The 24,870-nt window shown below is 45.1% G+C and overlaps 1 protein-coding gene across 1 annotated transcript in view; it reads right to left on the reverse strand.

Annotated features, from left to right (window-relative positions):
* Nucleotides 1–24,870, reverse strand: part of LOC124042035 (protein wntless homolog) — a 34,058-nt gene that overhangs the window by 3,784 nt on the left and 5,404 nt on the right. The window contains exons 3-11 of the mRNA XM_046360309.1: nt 13,806–13,930; nt 13,461–13,622; nt 13,096–13,232; nt 10,399–10,567; nt 7,339–7,436; nt 7,021–7,084; nt 3,576–3,719; nt 2,491–2,574; nt 2,135–2,288 (exon numbers count right to left, since the gene is read on the reverse strand). Coding sequence (XP_046216265.1) covers nt 2,135–2,288; nt 2,491–2,574; nt 3,576–3,719; nt 7,021–7,084; nt 7,339–7,436; nt 10,399–10,567; nt 13,096–13,232; nt 13,461–13,622; nt 13,806–13,930 — 1,137 coding nt within the window. The remainder of the gene's footprint in view (nt 1–2,134; nt 2,289–2,490; nt 2,575–3,575; nt 3,720–7,020; nt 7,085–7,338; nt 7,437–10,398; nt 10,568–13,095; nt 13,233–13,460; nt 13,623–13,805; nt 13,931–24,870) is intronic.

Here is a 24,870-nt window from a genome sequence, read left to right on the forward strand (position 1 = left end):
TTAAATGACTACCTCATCTCTGTACCCCACACTTACAATTATCTGTAAGGTTCCTCAGTTGAGCAGTGAATTTCAAACACAGATTCAACCACAAAGACCAGGGAGGTTTTCGATGCCTCGCAAAGAATGGCACCTTTGGTAGATGGGTATAAATTCAAAAAGCAGACATTTTATATCCCTTTGAGCATGGTGACATTATTAATTACACTTTAGATGGTGTAACAATACACCCATCCACTACAAATATACAGTCGTCCTTCCTAACTCAGTTGCCGGAGAGGAAGGAAACCGCTCAGGGATTTCATCATGAGGCCAATAGTGACTTTAAAACAGTGTTTAATGGCGGCGATAGTTTTCTCCTGAGGATGGGTCAACAAAATTGTAGTTACTCCACAATACTAACCTAATTGACAAGAGTGAAAATAAGGAAGCCTGTACAGAATAATACTTTTTCCAAAACATCCATCCTGTTTGCAAAAAGGAACTAAAGTAATACTGCAAAAAATATGGCAAAGCAATTAACTTTTTGTGCTGAATACAACGTGTTATGTTTGGGAGAAATCCAATACACCACAATATGGAGCACCACTCTCCACATTTTCAAGCACAGTCGTGGCTGCATCATGTTATGGGTATACTTCTAATCGTTTATCAACTGGGGAGTTTTTCAAGATAAAAAAAAAATATGGAATGGAGCTAAACCCTTTAACTACCTATTTATTGCCTTACCTCCCTAATCTTCTACATTTGCACATACTGTACATAGCTTTTTCTATTTTGTTATTGACCATGTTTATTTATGTGTAACTCTGTTGTTTTTGGTCGCGCTGCTTTGCTATATCTTGGCCAGGTCGCAGTTGTAAATGACAACAAGTTCTCAACTAGCTGACCTGGTTAAATAAAGGTGAAATAAAATTTAAAAAATAAGCTCAGGCAAAATCCTAGAGGAAAACATGGTTGCCTGCTTTCCACCAGACATTGGGGAGATGAATTCACCTTTCAGCAGGATAATAACCTAAAACACAAGTTGCTTACCAAGACGAATGTTCCTGAGTGGCCTAGTTACAGTTGACTTTAATCTCCTTGAAAATCTATGGCAAGACTTGAACATGGTTGTCTAGCAATGATCAACAACCAACTTGACAGAGCTTGAAGAACTTAGAAAATAATAAATGGGCAAATATTATACAATCCTGGTGTGCAAAGCTCTTAGAGACTGACCCAGAAAGAATCACAGATGTAACTGCAGCTAAATGTGATTCTAACATATTGGCTCAAAGGGTGTGAATATTTATGTAAATTAGCTCTTCCTGTATTTCATTTTTTATAAATTTTCACAAATTTCTAACATGTTGTTTTCGCTGTCATTATGGGGTATTGTGTGTAGACGGGTGAGAGAGAGAAAAAAATCTACTTTTTGAAATCAGACTAACAACAAAATGTGGAATAAGTCAAGGGGTATGAATACTTTCTGAAGGCACCGTATCATATTTTTTGGGGCCAGGGGCTCCTAAGTGAACATTTATGTCGCTTATGTCTGGAACCGGCCCTGGGGAGCGGCTACCTAAACCTGAAGTCAATAAGAAAACCATTTCTGTTGAAAAGCATTTTAAATAGTCCAAAACTTTGACATGTTTTTTGTCTGAATCCACCGCAATGTGTTAACTTTTCAAGACGGCTTTCATTTAACTTTTTTTCTCCTGAACATCTTTTATAGATCCAATTTTCCTGTCATTTCATTCCTTCTGATTCAAGTAAGGCAGTATACTTTATTACTATGTCTGTTGAAACTGCAATGCAAAAAGGGAAATCTAAGCAAGCCTAAATATCTGACATTGAGTGATGTGTTTTTTAAAATATGTTTTGCTTACCAAGATAAATTATCTAAAGTCATTGGTCAACTTATTTTAAGATAAATTTAAATAGAATTTTGAAATGTAAGATAACAAACATAAAAACGTAAGATATTTTTCAAGATATTTGACCTTAACCGTCACAAGAGACACAGGTGTGTGTTATTATTTTTCTGTACATCAAAGTATATCAAGACTATTATGATACACTTCAAAATGTGACTTCCTTTTTGACCTACTGACACGGTTGATCATTAGAGGAAGCTGTTAGTTGGACTCACCGCTGGACTGCTCATCTCCGTAGCGTTTGTGTGAGGGAGCATACAGGAACATGATGGCGAACACGTAGAGGTTCCACATGCCGTAGATTCCCGTGAAGAAGGCACTGTTCACCTGCACCGTGTAGTCTCCCCAGTGCCAGTGGCCCTCATTCACCTAGACAATATGGGTTGTGTTCAATAGGTACGAAATGGAAGCAAAAACACTACAAAACCATGTCCAATAAGAAACACTTGTTTTCATTTTTCCAGTGAAAAACATTTAGCTACGGAGTGCCCTAATGAACATGCTTAAATACCTAATCCTCTCCAGAGGATTCTGGGATACCCCTGCAGTCAAACACACAGACATGACTCACCTGACTGATGATGAAGAAGATGACAGTCATGGCAGCGCAGGTCAGAGTGACCAACATGAGGAACTTGAACCGGAAGATAAGGCCCTGAGAGAGGAAAATTACAGTTACTATTACTATCCATGAAGATGATCCCCTGAGAGAGGAAGAAACTGGCTCTCATGAGGACCGCCACAGAAAAGGAATGCAGAGGTACCTCTGCTGCAGAGGATAAGTTCATTAGTTACCCGCCTCAGAAATTGCAGCCTAAATATATGCTTCAGGTTCAAGTAACAGACACTTTTCAACATCAACTGTTTCCTCAGGAGACTGCGTGAAATCAGGCCTTCATAGTCAAATTGCTGCAAAGAGACCACAACAAAAGGACACCAATAAGAAGAAGAGACTTTCTTGGGCCAAGAAACACGAGCAATGGACATTAGACCGGTGGAAATCTGTCCTTTGGTCTGAGGAGTCCAAATTTTAGATTTTTGGTTCCAACCACCGTGTCTTTGTGAGACTCAGAGTAGGTGAACAGATGATCTCTGCATGTGTGGTTCCCACCGTGAAGCATGGAGGAGGAGGTGTGGCGATGCTTTGCTGGTGACACTGTCAGTGATTTATTTCAAATTCAAGGCATACTTAACCAGCATGGCTACCACAGCATTCTGCAGCGATACACCATCCCATCTGGCTTGTGCTTAGTGGGACTATCATTTGTTTTTCAACAGGACAATGACCCAAAACACCTCCAGGCTGTATAAGGGCTATTTGTCCAAGGAGGACAGCTGCATCAGATGACTTGACCTCCACAATCACCCGACCTCAACCCAATTGAGATCGTTTGGGATGTGTTGGACCACAGAGTGAAGGAAAAGCAGCCAACAACTACTCTGCATGTGGGAACTCCTTCAAGACTGTTGGACAAGCATACTACATGATTCCATGTGTTACTTCATAGTTTTGATGTCTTCACTATTATTCTATAATGTAGAAAATAGTAAAAAATAAAGAAAAACAATTGAATGAGTAGGTGTGTCCAAACTTTTGACTGGTACTGTACGATAACACAATTTTAGGTGCACAAATGTATACTCAAATACACACACCTCATAGTGCAGGCGTCTGGCCTTGGACATGGCGGGCAGGGAGGACCTCTTCCCACTGATGTTGCGGAACACTTGGAACACCATGAAGCACAGGAAGAGGAAGTAGAGACAGGCACAGATCCCCGCCACAATGATGAACGCCATCTGTTATCAACCTCAGTCAAGGAGGGAACTAGCATGGTGATGCTAAAAAAGCATAGCTTAATAAATAGTTACAATGTTACTCAACAAACTGAAAAGGGCTAGACTCCAACAATTACGGAGAAATAGGACCAACCGTAACTGAAGCACCATTTAGGAACCGCTGCCCTTACTTTACATATGAACACCCAGTCTTAGCTCAGCGTACATTTAGAAACACATGGCATTACTTCTAGGAACACTAAATATAAAACATGGAACCCTCTTTGGCTGACAGGTTCTAAAAGCTAGTGAATATGCCATCGTCTACTTCTAGGAACACTAAATATAAAACATGGAACCCTCCTTGGCTGACAGGTTCTAAAGGCTAGTGAATATGCCATCGTCTACTTCTAGGAACACTAAATATAAAACATGGAACCCTCCTTGTTCTAAAGCTGACATCGTTCTAAACACTAAATATAAAACATGGAACCCTCCTTGGCTGACAGTGAATATGCCATCGTCTACTTCTAGGAACACTAAATATAAAACATGGAACCCTCCTTGGCTGACAGGTTCTAAAGGCTAGTGAATATGCCATCGTCTACTTCTAGGAACACTAAATATAAAACATGGAACCCTCCTTGGCTGACAGGTTCTAAAGGCTAGTGAATATGCCATCGTCTACTTCTAGGAACACTAAATATAAAACATGGAACCCTCTTTGGCTGACAGGTTCTAAAAGCTAGTGAATATGCCAAAGTCTACTTCTAGGAACACTAAATATAAAACATGGAACCCTCTTTGGCTGACAGGTTCTAAAGGCTAGTGAATATGCCATCGTCTACTTCTAGGAACACTAAATATAAAACATGGAACCCTCTTTGGCTGACAGGTTCTAAAAGCTAGTGAATATGCCATCGTCTACTTCTAGGCTTGATAGAGATTGATGTCTTTTCACAGGCCTTTTTTCTCTCCCACTAGACAGGAAAGTGAGCAAGAAAGAGGAGAGCGAGAACGCTGGAGGGAGAAAGCAAGAGTGAAGGAGAGCGAGAACGCTAGAGGGAGAACGCAAGAGTGAAGGAGAGCGAGAGACGAACCAAGAGACTCTTGCTGCCACTAGATTTTGCGGGGGGGTTTATACTGATGAATAGTACATCACCCCAGCCTGTGGGTTCCCCACTGCAGCTCTCCTCGACAGACAGACAGACAGACAGACAGACAGACAGACAGACAGACAGACAGACAGACAGACAGACAGACAGACAGACAGACAGACAGACAGACAGACAGACAGACAGACAGACAGACAGACAGACAGACAGACAGACAGACAGACAGACAGACAGACAGACAGACAGACAGACAGACAGACAGACAGACAGACAGACAGACAGACAGACAGACAGACAGACAGACAGACAGACAGACAGACAGACAGACAGACAGACAGACAGACAGACAGACAGACAGACAGACAGACAGACAGACAGACAGACAGACAGACAGACAGACAGACAGACAGACAGACAGACAGACAGACAGACAGACAGACAGACAGACAGACAGACAGACAGACAGACAGACAGACAGACAGACAGACAGACAGACAGACAGACAGACAGACAGACAGACAGACAGACAGACAGACAGACAGACAGACAGACAGACAGACAGACAGACAGACAGACAGACAGACAGACAGACAGACAGACAGACAGACAGACAGACAGACAGACAGACAGACAGACAGACAGACAGACAGACAGACAGACAGACAGACAGACAGACAGACAGACAGACAGACAGACAGACAGACAGACAGACAGACAGACAGACAGACAGACAGACAGACAGACAGACAGACAGACAGACAGACAGACAGACAGACAGACAGACAGACAGACAGACAGACAGACAGACAGACAGACAGACAGACAGACAGACAGACAGACAGACAGACAGACAGACAGACAGACAGACAGACAGACAGACAGACAGACAGACAGACAGACAGACAGACAGACAGACAGACAGACAGACAGACAGACAGACAGACAGACAGACAGACAGACAGACAGACAGACAGACAGACAGACAGACAGACAGACAGACAGACAGACAGACAGACAGACAGACAGACAGACAGACAGACAGACAGACAGACAGACAGACAGACAGACAGACAGACAGACAGACAGACAGACAGACAGACAGACAGACAGACAGACAGACAGACAGACAGACAGACAGACAGACAGACAGACAGACAGACAGACAGACAGACAGACAGACAGACAGACAGACAGACAGACAGACAGACAGACAGACAGACAGACAGACAGACAGACAGACAGACAGACAGACAGACAGACAGACAGACAGACAGACAGACAGACAGACAGACAGACAGACAGACAGACAGACAGACAGACAGACAGACAGACAGACAGACAGACAGACAGACAGACAGACAGACAGACAGACAGACAGACAGACAGACAGACAGACAGACAGACAGACAGACAGACAGACAGACAGACAGACAGACAGACAGACAGACAGACAGACAGACAGACAGACAGACAGACAGACAGACAGACAGACAGACAGACAGACAGACAGACAGACAGACAGACAGACAGACAGACAGACAGACAGACAGACAGACAGACAGACAGACAGACAGACAGACAGACAGACAGACAGACAGACAGACAGACAGACAGACAGACAGACAGACAGACAGACAGACAGACAGACAGACAGACAGACAGACAGACAGACAGACAGACAGACAGACAGACAGACAGACAGACAGACAGACAGACAGACAGACAGACAGACAGACAGACAGACAGACAGACAGACAGACAGACAGACAGACAGACAGACAGACAGACAGACAGACAGACAGACAGACAGACAGACAGACAGACAGACAGACAGACAGACAGACAGACAGAGGGAAGGCAGAGGGAAGGCAGAGGGAAGACCCAGAAGAGAGATGGCCCAAGGCAGGAGTAGGCACTGCCAGCAACACTGAATTATTCCTCACTGCAGCACAGAACAGTGGAGAGGACCTCGGGGACAGCCTGTGACTGATGGAGGAGAAGTGCTCTGATTAATGTTAGTATGTCTCTGTCAAATATTGATATACAATCTGGCCCTATGTTGCAATGAAATGAGAGAGATCAGAGAAAAACTAATAGTAGGAAACATTGGGGATGAAATTGGAATATACAGTACAATAACATGGACACATTATTTTCAGACTTACAAGACTTCATCCCTAGTTTAATCATATTAATCTAAAGAATACAGCCAACTCAGTCCCCACGTCGGAAGCCCAAATACTGTAGAAAGGGTTCTTCAATTGGACTCCCCTGGTGGGAAAAAAAAATATTTCAGAAATGGTCCCTGCGGTGGTGGTAACTTCTAAACAAGTTTTATTTTGACAGTGTGATGAAGTGTGTGTGTGTGTGTGTGTGTGTGTGTGTGTGTGTGTGTGTGTGTGTGTGTGTGTGTGTGTGTGTGTGTGTGTGTGTGTGTGTGTGTGTGTGTGTGTGTGTGTGTGTGTGTGTGTGTGTGTGTGTGTGTGTGTGTGTGTGTGTGTGTGTTGTGTGTGTTTCAGCCTCACCTCTCACACATGTCGAAGATAAACAGGCAGAAGGAGCCGAAGACAATGGGTCCCACCTGCTTCCAGTAGATTGAGAAATGGTTCCTCTCCATCTGGTCCTGGTAATGATAAAAGGTGGGACAAAGAACAGAAATAGAAGAGAGGAGGGATGGAATAATAAAAGAGTTAGAAAACAGCAGTATCCTGGTCTAAACTAAACCCTGCATCTACAACACCTTCAGAAAGGATTCACACCCCTGAACTTCTCCCACATTTTGTTGTGTTACAGCCTGAATTTAAAATTCATTCATTTTAGATTGTCACTGGCCTACACACACACACACACACACACACACACACACACACACACACACACACACACACACACACCCCCATAATGTGAAAGTGGAATTATGGTTTTAGATTTTTTTTTAAACAAATGAATAAAAATGTAAAGCCGAAATGACTTGAGTCAATAAGTATTCAACACCTTTTATGGCTTAACAAGTCATAATAAGTGTGCAATAATAGCGTAGAATATGATTTTTGAATAACTACCTCATCTCTGTACCCACACACACACACAAATATCTGTAAGGTCCCTCAGTTGAGCAGTGAAATTGAAAACACAGATTCAACCACAAAGACCAGGGTGATTTTCCAATGCCTCACAAAGAATGGTACCTATTGGTAGATGAGGCAAAGCAAATGTAGACATTGAATATCCCTTTGAGCATAGTGAAGTTATTAATTACAATTTTGATGGTTTATCAATACACCTAGTGACTACAAAGATCGACCTCCTTCCTAACTCAGTTGCCGGAGAAGAAGGAACCTGTCCAGGGATTCCACCATGATGCCAATGGTGACTTTACAGTTACATAGTTGAATGGCTGTGACTGGAGAAAACAGAGGCTGGATCAACAACATAGTAGTTACTCCACAATACTAACCCGATTGACAGTTAAAAGAAGGAAGCCTGCAAAAAAATGTAAATATTCCAAAACATGCATCCTGTTTGCAACAAGGCACTAAAGTAATACTGTAAAAAATGTGTCACAGCAATTCACTATATGTCCTGAATATAAAGTGTTAATGTTGGCGCAAATCCAGTACAACACATTACGGAGTACCACTTCCAATATTTCAAGTATAGTGGTGGCTGACTCATGTTGTCGGTGCTTGTAATCTTTCAGAACTGGGGAATTTGCCGGGATAAAAAGAAATGGAATGAAGCTAAACACAGGCAAAATCCTGGAGGAAAACCTGGTTCAGTCTGCTTTCTAACAGACACTGGGAGATGAATTCACCTTTCAGCAGAACAATAACCTAAAACAAGGACAAATCTACACTGGAGTTACTTACCAAGAAGACAGTGGATGTTCTTAAGTGGCCGAGCTACAGTTTTGACTTTAATCTACCTGAAAATCTATGGCAAGACCTGAAAATAGTCTAGTGATGATCAACAACCAACTTGACAGAGCTTGAAGAATTATGATCATAATAAAAACGGGCAAATGTTGCAAAGTCCAGATGTCAAAGCTCTTAGACTTACCCAGAATGACTCACATCTGTAATCACTCAGAGACTTACCCAGAATGACTCACATCTGTAATCACTCAGAGACTTACCCAGAATGACTCACATCTGTAATCACTCAGAGACTTACCCAGAATGACTCACAGCTGTAATCACTGCCAACTGTGCTTCTACAAAGTATTGACTCAAGGGTGTGAATACTTATGTAAATTGTAAATGAGATCTGTATTTTATTTTCAATAAATGCAGGCTGTAACAACATTTTGAATAAGTCAAGGGGTATGAATACTTTGTGAAGACACTGTATGTATGTATGTATGCAAATGAAACAAATCTACAATGGCCATACAGCTAACCATTCTAATTTGGTGTATACCACAAAGGGCACAATGCCATGACAGACCTTTCCTTCAATAACCTTTATTTAACATAGCAGATAGCAAGACATTAAGCAGCATAAAAAGGTTTTAGGACTATGGATACAAAGTCATACTAAGTCCATGGATACCAAGTCACTGGCCCACACGGATACCAAGTCTGCAGTTGGCTCAATGGAAACTCAAAAACGTCACTGGCTCAATGTAAAAAGGGCTTTATAAATCAGTTTCATTGATTAATCATGGTAGAGAAATTCATATTCAATTCTCTGGCAAAACAGCTCTGGTGGACATTCCTGCAGGCAGAAGATGATCTCCCTCAAAACTTGAGACACCTGTGGCATTGCATGGCGTGACAAAACTGCACATTTTAGATGGACTTTTATTGCCCCCAACAAGCACACATGATCATGCAGTTTAGTCAGTTGAAACCCACACCTGAGAATGGATTGTCTTAAAGTTGAAAGGCTCACTAACAGTGATGTAAACAAAATTTCTGCACAACATTTGCAAGAAATTAGCTTTTTGTGCATATGGAACATTTCTGGGATCTTTTATTTCAGATCATGAAACCAGCACTTTACTTTATATTTTTGTTCAGTGTATTTGACCCTGATGGTCATCTATGACCATTTGGACATCTTGAAGAACGATCTGGCCTTAATGGCCATGATCATCAATCTCTAGATAGAAAGAGGAAATCAATAGCCTGGTCCTCTCTAGGTTTCTTCCTAAGTTTTTCCTAATGCTCATGCAATCAATTGCTTGATGTTTGGGGTTTGATCATTCTGTATAAGCACTTTTTCTGCTAATGAAAAAAGCAGGTTTAATAAATGGTTTGATTTAATTTAACAATGTTACCACTTTCAACTCAACATCAGCTCATTGGAAAGAAATGTCAACCACGCTACAACGGGGACCTTCCGTGCTAAAGATTTGGGTCAATGGATACCAAGTCACTGGCTCAATGGATACCAAGTCACTGGCTCAATGGATACCAAGTCACTGGCTCAATGGATACCAAGTCACTGGCTCAATGGATACCAAGTCACTGGCTCAATGGATACCAAGTCACTGGCTCAATGGATACCAAGTCACTGGCTCAATGGATACCAAGTCACTGGCTCAATGGATACCAAGTCTGTGATAAGGTGAAGCGACAAACCATGAGGTGCTCTCCACAGAAGATGATCCAGAAGGAGAGCAGCATGGCGTAGAAGATGCCCTGCCGGATGTCCCCGAACAGCAGCATCCAGGTCCAGTTGAAACCCACAGAGAACCACTCCACCGGGATGTTGATGAAGGTCATGCACAAGCCCAGGGCAAAGATCACCCTGGAGGACACACCATCAACTGGATCATTATCAAAATCATTATCATCACCACCATCATCATGATCAACATGATCATCAACATAGATAGAAATAGAAATCAATAGCATACTGCATTAACATAATGCTCACAATCAATATAAATGATCATGGACATTACTTTTTTATAATTCAGCAGAATTCTTAAATGGTTGGGTTCAGATAATTTAACATGTTCTTTCAACTCAACATAGCCATTGGACAGAAATGTATCGGGAGAACTCATAACATGGGGTCAGACATAGTCCATGTCCCCAGCCACCGGAGAGACTCCATAGTCCACCGGGGAGACTCCATAGTCCACCGGGGAGACTCCATAGTCCACCGGGGAGACTCCATAGTCCACCTCCCCAGCCACTGTACCGCATTGCAGGCTTTGATAAATCACTGCTGGTAAAATAAATAAAATATCAACCTAATAAGGCTTCTCTGTTCAATTGCTGCAAGTCCCTGCATGCTGGGAAAGATGAAAGGATAATTGCAAAGAGGGGCGGGAGGAAGGGAGGGGTGCGGGATAGAGAGGTGGGCATATTGCAGGGAGAATGAGGGGTGCAGTGCGGGCTGAGAGGTGGGTGTATTGTGTGTGGATGACGGTTTGCAATTGACTCTAAAAACATTAATCACATTCCAGAAGAGTCGGCAGCGAGAACCGTTCCGGCATGTTCTACCGAGTGAACAGTGCGAGACCACATTGGGCTGGTATGCAGGGAATGTCCTGCACTCTGAATATACAGTCAGGAGAGAGGTGTGTATAAAGAGCACAGCAACTAAACAAGCTGCAGAGAGCCAGATAAGAGGCATCAACCTCCAGTACATCCTGTAAAGAGAGCCAGATAAGAGGCATCAACCTCCAGTACATCCTGGGGAAATAAAAGTACTAACTCAATAGAATCAAAAATTGCTTTAGTGGAAACAAACTTCAGGCATAGACTTAGTCAGTGTGTACTGCTGCCATTGATACACTTATTCCTCCAGTGTTTTATACTCTTCCAGGAAACCTTGCCAAGTAGTCCACCAGCAATTAACAGTTAACTACTGACAATGGCATGAATGTACTTTCGGTTTGGAAAGAGAACCATATCCTGAGGCATGGTGGTCATTGAGTTGTTCTGTTTTTCAAAAGTTCTAATAAAACCTAATAATCCACTACACAAACAGTCAAGTGCTTTAAACAAATCCGGTTTCAACCGCCTTGCGCATTCAGACAACTGACTTTTCTTACATAGACAATAACGTAACCTTGGTCCAGTTCCCAGGAATCCCACCATCAGAGCGACAGCAGGGAGTTTAAGTACCTATGAGAGGCATTTCCCCATTACATCTCTTGTTAGCTTTAGAAATAAAAAGATTACCATCTTGACACCTCTAAGGAATAGCATAACGGCTTCACCAAAGCTTTTACAGCATGAAATAATCTCCTCTCCACAAATAGAGTTTGAGGGCCATTTCCTGAAAACTCTGCAGTCATTTGGGAAGGATGACTCTGAGCCGAAGACCAAGGACAAGATGGAGAGAGCGAGGAAACACTGAGGTGGAAGCGTTAGTTGAGTGCTAAAAGACTGTTACACGCTTTACGCCTCGACGAATGTTCCTGTGGTTTCGAACGCAGCGACATACTGATACGCTCTCCCCTCACTGCAGGGGGTAAACTAAACTAAACGTTTAGCTCTCTGCATAGCTCTCTGCATAGGGTATCGTTCATTGGTTACATTGGTAAATCATTTCAATCTGGTGTCCGTTATCATTTTTGCTTGAAAAAGCTACATTTGGTACTCATTTTTATTTAACAGTGTAGCTGCCCAACTGCAGCTCAAGGATCAGTTTAGCCTTTTAGATCATTACGAATGCATGCACAAGGGGGAGCTGATCCTAGATCAGCAATCCTACTCTGAGATGCTTTGTGAATACGGACCCAGGACACTGCACACTGAGATCTGACCTAGATGCACAGTTCATCCATAGTTAATCTAATGACATGTCTCCTCCTGTACTAATGTTACCATAAGCACTAGGCCTAACTGGTATCCACTGGGGTTACTGGGTTTTACCCTGGTGTAACAGTATAACTTTAACCGTCCCCTCGCCCATACCCGGGCTCGAACCAGGGACCCTCTGTACATATCAACAACAGTCACCCACGAAGCATCATTACAGATCGCTCCACAAAAGCCGCGGAGCAAGGTGAACCACTACTTCAAGGTCTCAGAGCGAGTGACGTCACCGATTGAAACACTATTAGTGCGCACCACTGCTAATTAGCTAGCCATTGCACATCCGTTACACTGGCTGAAGGTTTTGACTTGTGTATCGCTAGGACAAAAGACACCCATGCATTTTGGATTAGAGATCAATTCTCAATTCACACAGACGGTGCACAAGCCCACAAAGCAACCAATGTCAATGGACAACTGAACTATTTTGACGCCAAATTTGAATAAACAACAAAGAAACATCCCGTTTACAGTCCAATAAACAATATGGCCCGGCCTTACTTTTCCAACAGCACAGGGGGTCGTGTCATCAGGGTGATGCGTCTCCAGTACCACACCATAATGATGAGGATGCTGGGTGTGAGGAAGGTCTTCATGGCGAACCACACCTTGGTGAACCCGCCATTCTGATGGATACCCTGATAGGATAGGAAATTAAACTGTCAGCCACAGTCCTTCACACAGTTAATTTCAACATCTCATTTGCCCATTTTGACCATCGGTTTGGACAAACTTGAAAAACTAACCAAAGTATTTTCACACTTCGACCTTGTGTTTAGACTCCATAGTAAAGGATGTATTATAGTCTCTCCCAACCGAGAGGAGACGGAGCGATCTGGAAGAGATGTGTAGTAGAGAATGCTCACCACCAGACGGATGTCCTTGATCTCGCCGATGCCCATGTTAATCTTCTTGCGTTCGCTGACAGGCAGGCGGATGTTGAGCAGGTAGTACTTGTGGGCCACGTTGCCCAGCTCCATGAAGGGCAGCAGGTCACACTCATAGTAGCGCCCCTCGTTCTCATACGTCTGCAGAACACAAGATAAATGGTAAGAGATATCCAATTGGACAACAAAAACTTATATGGATTTTTTCTTTTACACAAAAATAAATCTGATGAGCTGAAACGATGAGACTTTGAGAGACTGATTAAGAGCTGAAAATTAAGCAAAAGCCAGAAGCACAACAGATTGAGGAATGGAATTGTTTACCTTGGTGGTGGTGAAGTTGCAGCTGAGCTTCCTCTGTTCTATGGAGTGGGCCATCTCTGTCCACTCACTGAGCGTGTCATCTCTGTAGGCCAAACCCACGTCGATGGTGGCCAGTGCTCCATCCTCTGTAGGGGGAAAACGTCAACATATCACACTTTAGGGTGATCTGAATGTTCAAAGGTTCACAAATATACCAACTACCAAACTTCACATAGATACCAGTTATGGAGACTTCATTACAAATGTATCCTGTGTTTGATCTATGCAGGTCTGAACAAGCAAGATCAGCATTGAAGGGGGAATTTGCAATTAATCAAATTCTCTTAAATGTAATGAATCAAATCCGACGCAGCCAAAACGCGCCAGAGTTTTAAAACTTTGTTTCCATTGAACATGCCATACAAAAAGGCATCTTAATTCATTATGAATAGTGCCTTGGTCCTCATTTCTTTTTGATGACCAATTCACCCCTTTTACCAAAGAGCACCCACCCATCTACCAAAATGTACTATTGTGTACCTTAGCAGCGCTTCCCAGCCTCTTTCTACTAGTTAATCAAATTCTCTATTTACATATGCTCAATTTAAATTTGTAGCTTTGACATCAATACATCTGTGTAAACCAGCGATGACTGGGATGAAATAGGTCTCTGGTGACAGAGTCATTTTGGTAAGAGGCTAGCTCTCAATTATCCAAGGGGGCTTACAGTGGTTCCCATCCTGGTTCATTAACTGAACATATGGATTGCAGCTGGCTCCATGTGAACTACAATCGAGACACTGTTATAAACTTTTAAAAGTTAAGAATCCTTGCTTGCGATACGGTTTTGGAAACTATTTGGATTTCAACTTTCATACCAGCAAGAAAAAAAAATTCAAATACAAAAAGATACACTTACTGTACAGAGTTCAGCAAAGTTGCATCCGACTGTTTTCACACAAGGCCTCCAGCCGAGGTAGGACACAACCTCTAACCTTACGTCCACATTTCCATTGAACCACTCCACATTTCCATTGAACCACTCCACATTTCCATTGAACCACTCCACATTTCCATTGAACCACTCCACATTTCCATTGAACCACTCCACATTGCCATTGAACCACTCCACATTGCCATTGAACCACTCCACATTGCCATTGAACCACTCCACATTTCCATTGAACCACTCCACATTTCCATTGAACCACTCCACATTTCCATTGAACCACTCCACTCCACATTTCCATTGAACCACTCCACTCCACATTTCCATTGAACCACTCCACTCCACATTTCCATTGAACCACTCCACTCCACATTTCCATTGAACATTTTCCATTGAACCACTCCACTCCACATTTCCATTGAACCACTCCTCCACATTTCCATTGAACCACTCCACATTTCCATTGAACCACTCCACTCCACATTTCCATTGAACCACTCCACATTTCCACATTTCCATTGAACCACTCCACATTTCCATTGAACATTTCCATTGAACCACTCCACTCCACATTTCCATTGAACCACTCCACATTTCCCACATTTCCATTGAACCACTCCACTCCACATTTCCATTGAACCACTCCACTCCACATTTCCATTGAACCACTCCACTCCACATTTCCATTGAACCACTCCACTCCACATTTCCATTGAACCACTCCACTCCACATTTCCATTGAACCACTCCACTCCACATTTCCATTGAACCACTCCACTCCACATTTCCATTGAACCACTCCACATTTCCATTGAACCACTCCACATTTCCATTGAACCACTCCACATTTCCATTGAACCACTCCACTCCACATTTCCATTGAACCATTCCACTCCACATTTCCATTGAACCATTCCACTCCACATTTCCATTGAACCATTCCACTCCACATTTCCATTGAACCATTCCACTCCACATTTCCATTGAACCATTCCACTCCACATTTCCATTGAACCATTCCACTCCACATTTCCATTGAACCATTCCACTCCACATTTCCATTGAACCATTCCACTCCACATTTCTAGCTGGATAGCATGAGTTTCTCAAAATACAGCCAGATGCAACTTTACTAAACTGGGTACAGTAAGAGCATATTTTGTATTAGAATATTTTTTCTCGCCTATAGGAAAACTACAAATGTTTCCAAAACTGTATTGCGTTGCGAGGCATATTTGCGTTTGCGACAGAGTATTTGGTTAGAGTCAGACAGCATCGAGCATTTGCCTCTGGCAGCATATGACCCCATATTTTTTATTTTACCTTCATTTAACTAGGCAAGTCAGTTAAGAACAAATTCTTATTTTCAATGATGGCCTAGGAACAGTGGGTTAACTGCCTGTTTCAGGGGCAGAACGACAGATTTGTACCTTCCGGTTACTAGTCCAACGCTCTAACCACTAGGCTACCCTGCCGCCCCAATGGAACTGGAGTCGTGATAAGGGGTAGGGAGAGGCCAGAGGAGGAGCAATGTCTGGAGCTATGAAAAGGACGCACATCTCTGCTAAACATAAGATCTGATAATAGCAACCCTGGGTAATTTTATGGCTGTCAAATCAGTTGACACATCATTCATTTCACTTCGTGTGAATGAAATGTTATAAATTTCCCAAGGTGTATGCATCAACAACCATTAAAGACAATGAGTGCAAGTCTAAACTACTCCAAAGGCTACAAATGTGACAATGGGCTCATTGGGCTGATGAAAGGGATAGTTCAACTCATGTGTTATTTTTTATTTTTTTTTATTTAACGTAGCTGCTGTTCACACTCCGCCTCCCTTCACGTTTAGCTCTTTAAAGCCAACTTAGCTCAGGCAATGTGAACCAGAGGCTCTGTACAGAGGGTGTGACGCAATTGCGTTTCCACCAAAGGGCGAGCTCTGTACCGCATCGCCGTGTCCCTCTCAAATTTTCTAACAATGCGAAGGGCTCCGTACAGCTCCGCATTGGCATGATTGGTTGACAGTAGGTGAAGGTGGGAGGTCCTGTATAAACACAAACTCACAACTTCATTCGCAACAGCTCTTCAATGTGAAACGCAAGAAGTATGAATTCCCTTAATTCTGCAGAGGTCGTATCACAATGAATGCAGATATCGGATTGACCATGCAGTGGCCGTGCAACCTCTTCTGAATCATGATGTAGTCTGCATTATACACTGCTCAAAAAAATAAACACTAAAATAACACATCCTAGATTTGAATGAATGAAATATTCTTATTAAATACTTTTTTTCTTTACATAGTTGAATGTGCTGACAACAAAATCACAAAAATGATCAATGGAAATCAAATTTATCAACCCAAACAAGTCAAAATGAGGCTCAGTAGTGTGTGTGGCCTCCACGTACCTGTATGACCTCCCTACAACGCCTGGGCATGCTCCTGATGGGGTGTCGGATGGTCTACTGAGGGATCTCCTCCCAGACCTGGACTAAAGCATCCGCCAACTCCTGGACAGTCTGTGGTGCAACGTGGCGTTGGTGGATGGAGCGAGACATAATGACCCAGATGTGCTCAATTGGATTCAGGTCTGGAGAACGGGCGGGCCAGTCCATAGCATCAATGCCTTCCTCTTGCAGGAACTGCTGACACACTCCAGCCACCTGAGGTCTAGCATTGTCTTGCATTAGGAGGAATCCAGGGCCAACCGCACCAGCATATGGTCTCACAAGGGGTCTGAGGATCTCATCTCGGTATCTAATGTCAGTCAGGCTACCTCTGGCGAGCACATGGAGGGCTGTGTGGCCCCCCAAAGAAATGCCACCCCACACCATGACTGACCCACCGCCAAACCGGTCATGCTGGAGGATGTTGCAGGCAGCAGAACATTCTCCACGGCGATTCCAGACTCTGTCACATACTCACTGTGAACCTGCTTTCATCTGTGAAGAGCACAGGGCGCCAGTGGCGAATTTGCCAATCTTGGTGTTCTCTGGCAAATGCCAAACGTACTGCACGGTGTTGGGCTGTAAGCACAACCACCACCTGTGGACGTCGGGCCCTCATACCATCCTCATGGAGTCTGTTTCGACCGTTTGAGCAGACATGCACATTTGTGGCCTGCTGGAGGTCATTTTGCAGGGCCTGGCAGTGCTCCTCCTGCTCCTCCTTGCACAAAGGCGGAGGTAGCAGTCATGCTGCTGGGTTGTTGCCCTCCTATGGCCTCCTCCACGTCTCCTGATGTACTGGCCTGTCTCCTGGTAGCGCCTCCATGCTCTGGACACTACGCTGACAGACACAGCAAACCTTCTTGCCACAGCTCGCATTGATGTTCCATCCTGGATGAGCTGCACTACCTGAGCCACTTGTGTGGGTTGTAGACTCCATCTCATGCTACCACTAGAGTGAAAGCACCGCCAGCATTCAAAAGTGACCAAAACATCAGCCAGGAAGCATAGGAACTGAAAAGTGGTCTGTGGTTACCACCTTCAGAACCACTCCTTTATTGGGGATGTCTTCGCTAATTGCCTATAATTTCCACCTGTTGTCTATTCCATTTGCACAACAGCATGTGAAATTTGTCAATCAGTTTTGCTTCCTAAGTGGACAGTTTGATTTAACAGAAGTGTGATTGACTTGGAGTTACATTGTGTTGTTTAAGTGTTCCCTTTATTTTTTTGAGCAATGTATTTCTGAACAGCTGAAATTCAAATCCTGAGGCGATTTGAATTAAACATATATTATGAAGGTTGCAGCCTTCTCGGTCTGTCTGTTGTCATGTATATTATGAAGGTTGCAGCCTTCTCGGTCTGTCTGTTGTCATGTATATTATGAAGGCTCCAGCCTTCTCGGTCTGTCTGTTGTCATGTATATTATGAAGGCTCCAGCCTTCTCGGTCTGTCTGTTGTCATGTATATTATGAAGGCTCCAGCCTTCTCGGTCTGTCTGTTGTCATGTATATTATGAAGGCTCCAGCCTTCTCGGTCTGTCTGTTGTCATGTATATTATGAAGGCTCCAGCCTTCTCGGTCTGTCTGTTGTCATGTATATTATGAAGGCTCCAGCCTTCTCGGTCTGTCTGTTGTCATGTATATTATGAAGGTTGCAGCCTTCTCGGTCTGTCTGTTGTCATGTATATTATGAAGGCTCCAGTTGCTGAAAACAACACTACTTGACTGCCTGTCTGCCTCTTGCGCAGCTTAGTCAATGTTTGCAATGATGACGAAAAAATAACATTCAATCGCTAATTGTCTTCCAACTCTGCCGCCGAACATTTCTAGGCAGCCGGGCATGTATCCAGATCGATAAAAAAAATATCTGACAATGGACAAGTTAGTTTTGCGTCGCCCAGTGACATGTTTTATTTTCACCAGGGAGGCTAGTTGAGAACAAGTTCTCATTTACAACTGCGACCAGGCCAAGATGAAGCAAAGCAGTGGCACAAAAACAACACCGAGTTACACATGGAATGAACATACAGTCAATAATACAGTAGAATATATATTTTTTTAAATCTATGTACAGTATGTGCAAATGTGATAGGCAATAAATAGGCCATAAAGGCAAAATAATTACAATTTAGCATGAACACTGGAGTGATAGATGTGCAGATGATGATGTGCAAGTAGAGATACTGGGGTGCAAAAGAGCAAGAGGGTAAGTAATAATATGGGGATGAGGTAGTTGGGTGTGCAATTTACAGAAGGGTGGGTGTTGCTATGGTGACCAGTGAGCTGAGATAAGGCGTGGGCTTTACCTAGTAAAGACTTACAGATGACCTGGAGCCAGTGGGTTTGGCGACGAATATGTAGTGAGGGATAACCAACGAGAGCGTACAGGTCACAGTGGTGGGTAGTATATGGTGCGTTGGTGACAAAACAGATGATGGCACTGTGATAGACTACATCTAGTTTGCTGAGTAGAGTGTTATGTTTCTTATGTTTCAAATACTGGCAAAGTTTGTACGATCAAGTTGAAAATGTATATTGTGTAAAACATGTAAATAGCTGGATGGAGTCTACTCCGCTCCTGAAAAAAGGACATGAAATCACACTGATGATTACCAGGGAAATGGAATGCAATTGTTTGAACAGTGTCGTGTACAACATTACATTAGTAGGCTACACTAGTGACCAAAGAAGATCAAGGAGGGGCAGGACAGCAGCTATGTAGACAGCAGAGTGGACATTCAGCTACGTAAAAATGTTTTATCCTGCACATGTGCAGAAATATCCATATATATTTGTTGTTGCCTTGGGAAATTAGGATACAGAAACTCCACATCCGTAGCCACTCCAGTTCATGTCCTTAAAGTTACTAATTTGAAGTATGAAAACAGAGAAACTTTCAAGTTGGCGTGAACTGTTCCATCAACCTTCAAAGTTTGCAGGAAAGAAACCATGTCATCCAAAACACTATCAGAACAGATGCACCAAAGGCTCACATCGGCGTGCTGTGTTGATCCACAAATAGTCCAGGGATGATTCATGACCTGAAACATTTCCCTGTTGAGGGGTTTAAAGCTATTTTACGTACATGTACGTAAGGCCTCAAGTTCAGTCTACTACACAATAGGCAATGATACTATAGTGCTGACTTGAAGGTGAAACCTTTCAGAGCTGAACCTGGTTTTAAGTGATTTGAGAACCTAAATGGGAGTCAGAATGCCATTTAGATCACATTGCAAAGACAAAGTGTTCTGTACTTCCTCCTTCCAAACAGACTCTTGTGCAGTTATGAAACAAGCTGGAGCGCACCGAAAGAAACCCGGTGGCCTGACCGGGAGAGGGGGGTATTGGCAGTCCTCTCTCTCCTCTACTGTCTCCTCAAACCCCTCTATCCCTTCCCTCTCAAGCGAACACTGCCAAAGATTCTGAATGTCAGCTTACCACACACAAACATTCCACCCCAGTCCAGCAGCCATCGCCACAGTGACTAAGCCTGCTCAACAGCTGTGTTATTGCTGGACCCCTGCCAGGGGTGATTGTTGCCGGGGTAGAGTGGGGTGGGAAGAAAGGGGGGCAATTCATCTCAGGGACCAGCTTTATAACACCAAGTGGGCAAGGTGCTGTTGGGGGGCTTCTTTACGCATTCCGCAATAGTCATATGACTGAGGAGTAGAATCCCCTTACCTTTGGTATGGTACTGTCTAAAGAAAGTGGTTCTGGTTGAGTTACAGACAGAGGCCATATTGTCACACAGAGCTCTGCTTCTTTGCTTACCAGTCAGCCAGAGAGATTTAGATGCCATGAGAAAGTAATAACCTAGAACTCTGTCAATAGACTGCTGGAACTCCTTCCTCGGCCCAGATCCGTCAATAGACTGCTGGGACTCCTTCCTCGACCCAGATCCGTCAGACTGCTGGGACTCCTTCCTCGACCCAGATCCGTCAGACTGCTGGGACTCCTTCCTCGACCCAGATCCGTCAGACTGCTGGGACTCCTTCCTCGACCCAGATCCGTCAGACTGCTGGGACTCCTTCCTCGACCCAGATCCGTCAGACTGCTGGGACTCCTTCCTCGACCCAGATCCGTCAGACTGCTGGATCCGTCAGACTCCTTCCTCGACCCAGATCCGTCAGACTGCTGGGACTCCTTCCTCGACCCAGATCCGTCAGACTGCTGGGACTCCTTCCTCGACCCAGATCCGTCAGACTGCTGGGACTCCTTCCTCGACCCAGATCCGTCAGACTGCTGGGACTCCTTCCTCGACCCAGATCCAGACTGCTGGGACTCAGACTGCTGGGACTCCTTCCTCGACCCAGATCCGTCAGACTGCTGGGACTCCTTCCTCGACCCAGATCCGTCAGACTGCTGGGACTCCTTCCTCGACCCAGATCCGTCAGACTGCTGGGACTCAGACTGCTGGGACCTTCGACCCAGATCCGTCAGACTGCTGGGACTCCTTCCTCGACCCAGATCCGTCAGACTGCTGGGACTCCTTCCTCGACCCAGATCCTCCTTCCTCGTCAGACTGCTGGGACTCCTTCCTCGACCCAGATCCGTCAGACTCTGGGACTCCTTCCTCGTCCGTCAGACTGCTGGGACTCCTTCCTCGACCCAGATCCGTCAGACTGCTGGGACTCCTTCCTCGACCCAGATCCGTCAGACTGCTGGGACTCCTTCCTCGACCCAGATCCGACTCACTCCTTCCTCGACTGCTGGGACTTCCTTCCTCAGACTGCTGGGACTCCTTCCTCGACCCAGATCCGTCAGACTGCTGGGACTCCTTCCTCGACCCAGATCCGTCAGACTGCTGGGACTCCTTCCTCGAGATCCCAGATCCGTCAGACTGCTGGGACTCCTTCCTCGACCCAGATCCGTCAGACTGCTGGGACTCCTTCCTCGACCCAGATCCGTCAGACTGCTGGGACTCCTTCCTCGACCCAGATCCGTCAGACTGCTGGGACTCCTTCCTCCCAGATCCCAGATCCTCCTTCCTCGTCAGACTGCTGGGACTCCTTCCTCGACCCAGATCCGTCAGACTGCTGGGACTCCTTCCTCGAGATCCCAGATCCGTCAGACTGCTGGGACTCCTTCCTCGACCCAGATCCGTCAGACTGCTGGGACTCCTTCCTCGACCCAGATCCGTCAGACTGCTGGGACTCCTTCCTCGACCCAGATCCGTCAGACTGCTGGGACTCCTTCCTCGGACTCCTTCCTCGACCCAGATCCGTCAGACTGCTGGGACTCCTTCCTCCGACCTGGGACAGATCCGTCAGACTGCTGGGACTCCTTCCTCGACCCAGATCCGTCAGACTGCTGGGACTCCTTCCCGACCCAGATCCGTCAGACTGCTGGGACTCCTTCCTCGACCCAGATCAGACTGCTGGGACTCCTTCCTCGACCCAGATCCGTCAGACTGCTGGGACTCCTTCCTCGACCCAGATCCGTCAGACTGCTGGGACTCCTTCCTGCTGGGACCCAGATCCGATCAGACTGCTGGGACTCCTTCCTCGACCCAGATCCGTCAGACTGCTGGGACTCCTTCCTCGACCCAGATCCGTCAGACTGCTGGGACTCCTTCCTCGACCCAGATCCGTCAGACTGCTGGGACTCCTTCCTCGACCCAGATCCGTCAGACTGCTGGGACTCCTTCCTCGACCCAGATCCGTCAGACTGCTGGGACTCCTTCCTCGAGATCTGCTGGGGGACTCCTTCCTCGACCCAGATCCGTCAGACTGCTGGGACTCCTTCCTCGACCCAGATCCGTCAGACTGCTGGGACTCCTTCCTCGACCCAGATCCGTCAGACTGCTGGGACTCCTTCCTCGACCCAGATCCGTCAGACTGCTGGGACTCCTTCCTCGACCCAGATCCGTCAGACTGCTGGGACTCCTTCCTCGACCCAGATCCGTCAGACTGCTGGGACTCCTTCCTCGACCCAGATCCGTCAGACTGCTGGGACTCCTTCCTCGACCCAGATCCGTCAGTAGACTGCTGGGACTCCTTCCGTCAGTAGACTGCTGACCCAGATCCGTCAGTCTGCTGGGACTGCTGGGACTCCTTCCTCGACCCAGATCCGTCAGACTGCTGGGACTCCTTCCTCGACCCAGATCCGTCAGACTGCTGGGACTCCTTCCTCGACCCAGATCCGTCAGACTGCTGGGACTCCTTCCTCGACCCAGATCCGTCAGACTGCTGGGACTCCTTCCTCGACCCAGATCCGTCAGACTGCTGGGACTCCTTCCTCGACCCAGATCCGTCAGACTGCTGGGACTCCTTCCTCGACCCAGATCCGTCAGACTGCTGGGACTCCTTCCTCGACCCAGATCCGTCAGACTGCTGGGACTCCTTCCTCGACCCAGATCCGTCAGACTGCTGGGACTCCTTCCTCAACCCAGATCTGTCAATAGACTGCTGGGACTCCTTCCTCAACCCAGATCCGTCAATAGACTGCTGGGACTCCTTCCTCAACCCAGATCCGTCAATAGACTGCTGGGACTCCTTCCTCAACCCAGATCCGTCAATAGACTGCTGGAACTCATTTTCTTTGATGAAATTAGCACTCTGCACCTTATTAATGTAACAGAGGTTGTTTGCAGAGCTAGCCTTGCATGAAGAGTATTCCTGCCTGAGACTATCTGACCTCTGTTTAGACCAAAAAGAGACCTAGAGCTCAGCAAGCTAATATGATCTTGAGTTGCAAAGACAACCTGGATTGGATTTGCGATCAGTGACACTACAGCTACACGTTTCAGCTCTGAAGTTAAATACGTGGTTTGATATGCAGCTGCTTGACATTTCCGAGCCGGTTGTCTAGCTCTCCTCCGCTGCTCGGTCATAGACAACTGTTGACATCAGGGTGATCATTAGGCCCTTGCCTCAGGGCCCGGGGCCAGGCACAATAACACTGCTGGCAGATGATCAGAGGTAGTCTGCCTGGCCCCAGTGACTCAGAGTGGGGTGGATAACAGTCCCATTCCACAGCATCTGGTTGGGTGGAATTGTGGGACGGGGTGGTGAATCAGACTAATCTGGCAACGCAAGCTGTAAACAACAATAATTTCATGCTTGGGACATTAACTTATTTTTATGACGACACATTGATGAGTACACACTGAAACATGACTATAGTTTATATGAGAAAAACTGTATAAACCTCACTCAGAATTTAAGTTTTATTGTCATAAAATGCAGCTTCACTAATCTCACCATCTGAGATATCTACTGCAGCCCTCATTCTCCACCTGTTCTCCTAATCACATTCTGTTAAAGATCCCCAAAGCACACACATCCCTGGGTCGCTCCTCTTTTCAGGTCGCTGCAGCTAGCGACTGGAACGAGCTGCAAAACCCCTCAAACTGAACAGTTTTATCTCAAATCGCTTTATTCAAAGACTCAGTCACAGACATTCTTACTGACAGTTGTGGCTGCTTCGCGTGATGTATTGTTGTCTTTACCTTCTTGCCCTTTGTGCTGTTGTCTGTGCCCAATAATGTTTGTACCATGTTGTGCTGCTGCCAGGTTACTGCCGTTGTTGTTGTTGTTGTCATGTGTTGCTACCATGCTGTTGTTTTCTTAGCTCTCTCTTCATGTAGTGTTGTCTCTTGTTGTGATGTGTGTTTTGTCATTCATATATATATATTTTTTTTTTACCCCAGCCCCTGTCCCTGCAGGAGGCCTTTTGGTAGGCC

Source organism: Oncorhynchus gorbuscha, linkage group LG08 (genome assembly GCF_021184085.1).
Source record: "Oncorhynchus gorbuscha isolate QuinsamMale2020 ecotype Even-year linkage group LG08, OgorEven_v1.0, whole genome shotgun sequence".
In the NCBI taxonomy this organism is placed as follows: domain Eukaryota; kingdom Metazoa; phylum Chordata; class Actinopteri; order Salmoniformes; family Salmonidae; genus Oncorhynchus; species Oncorhynchus gorbuscha.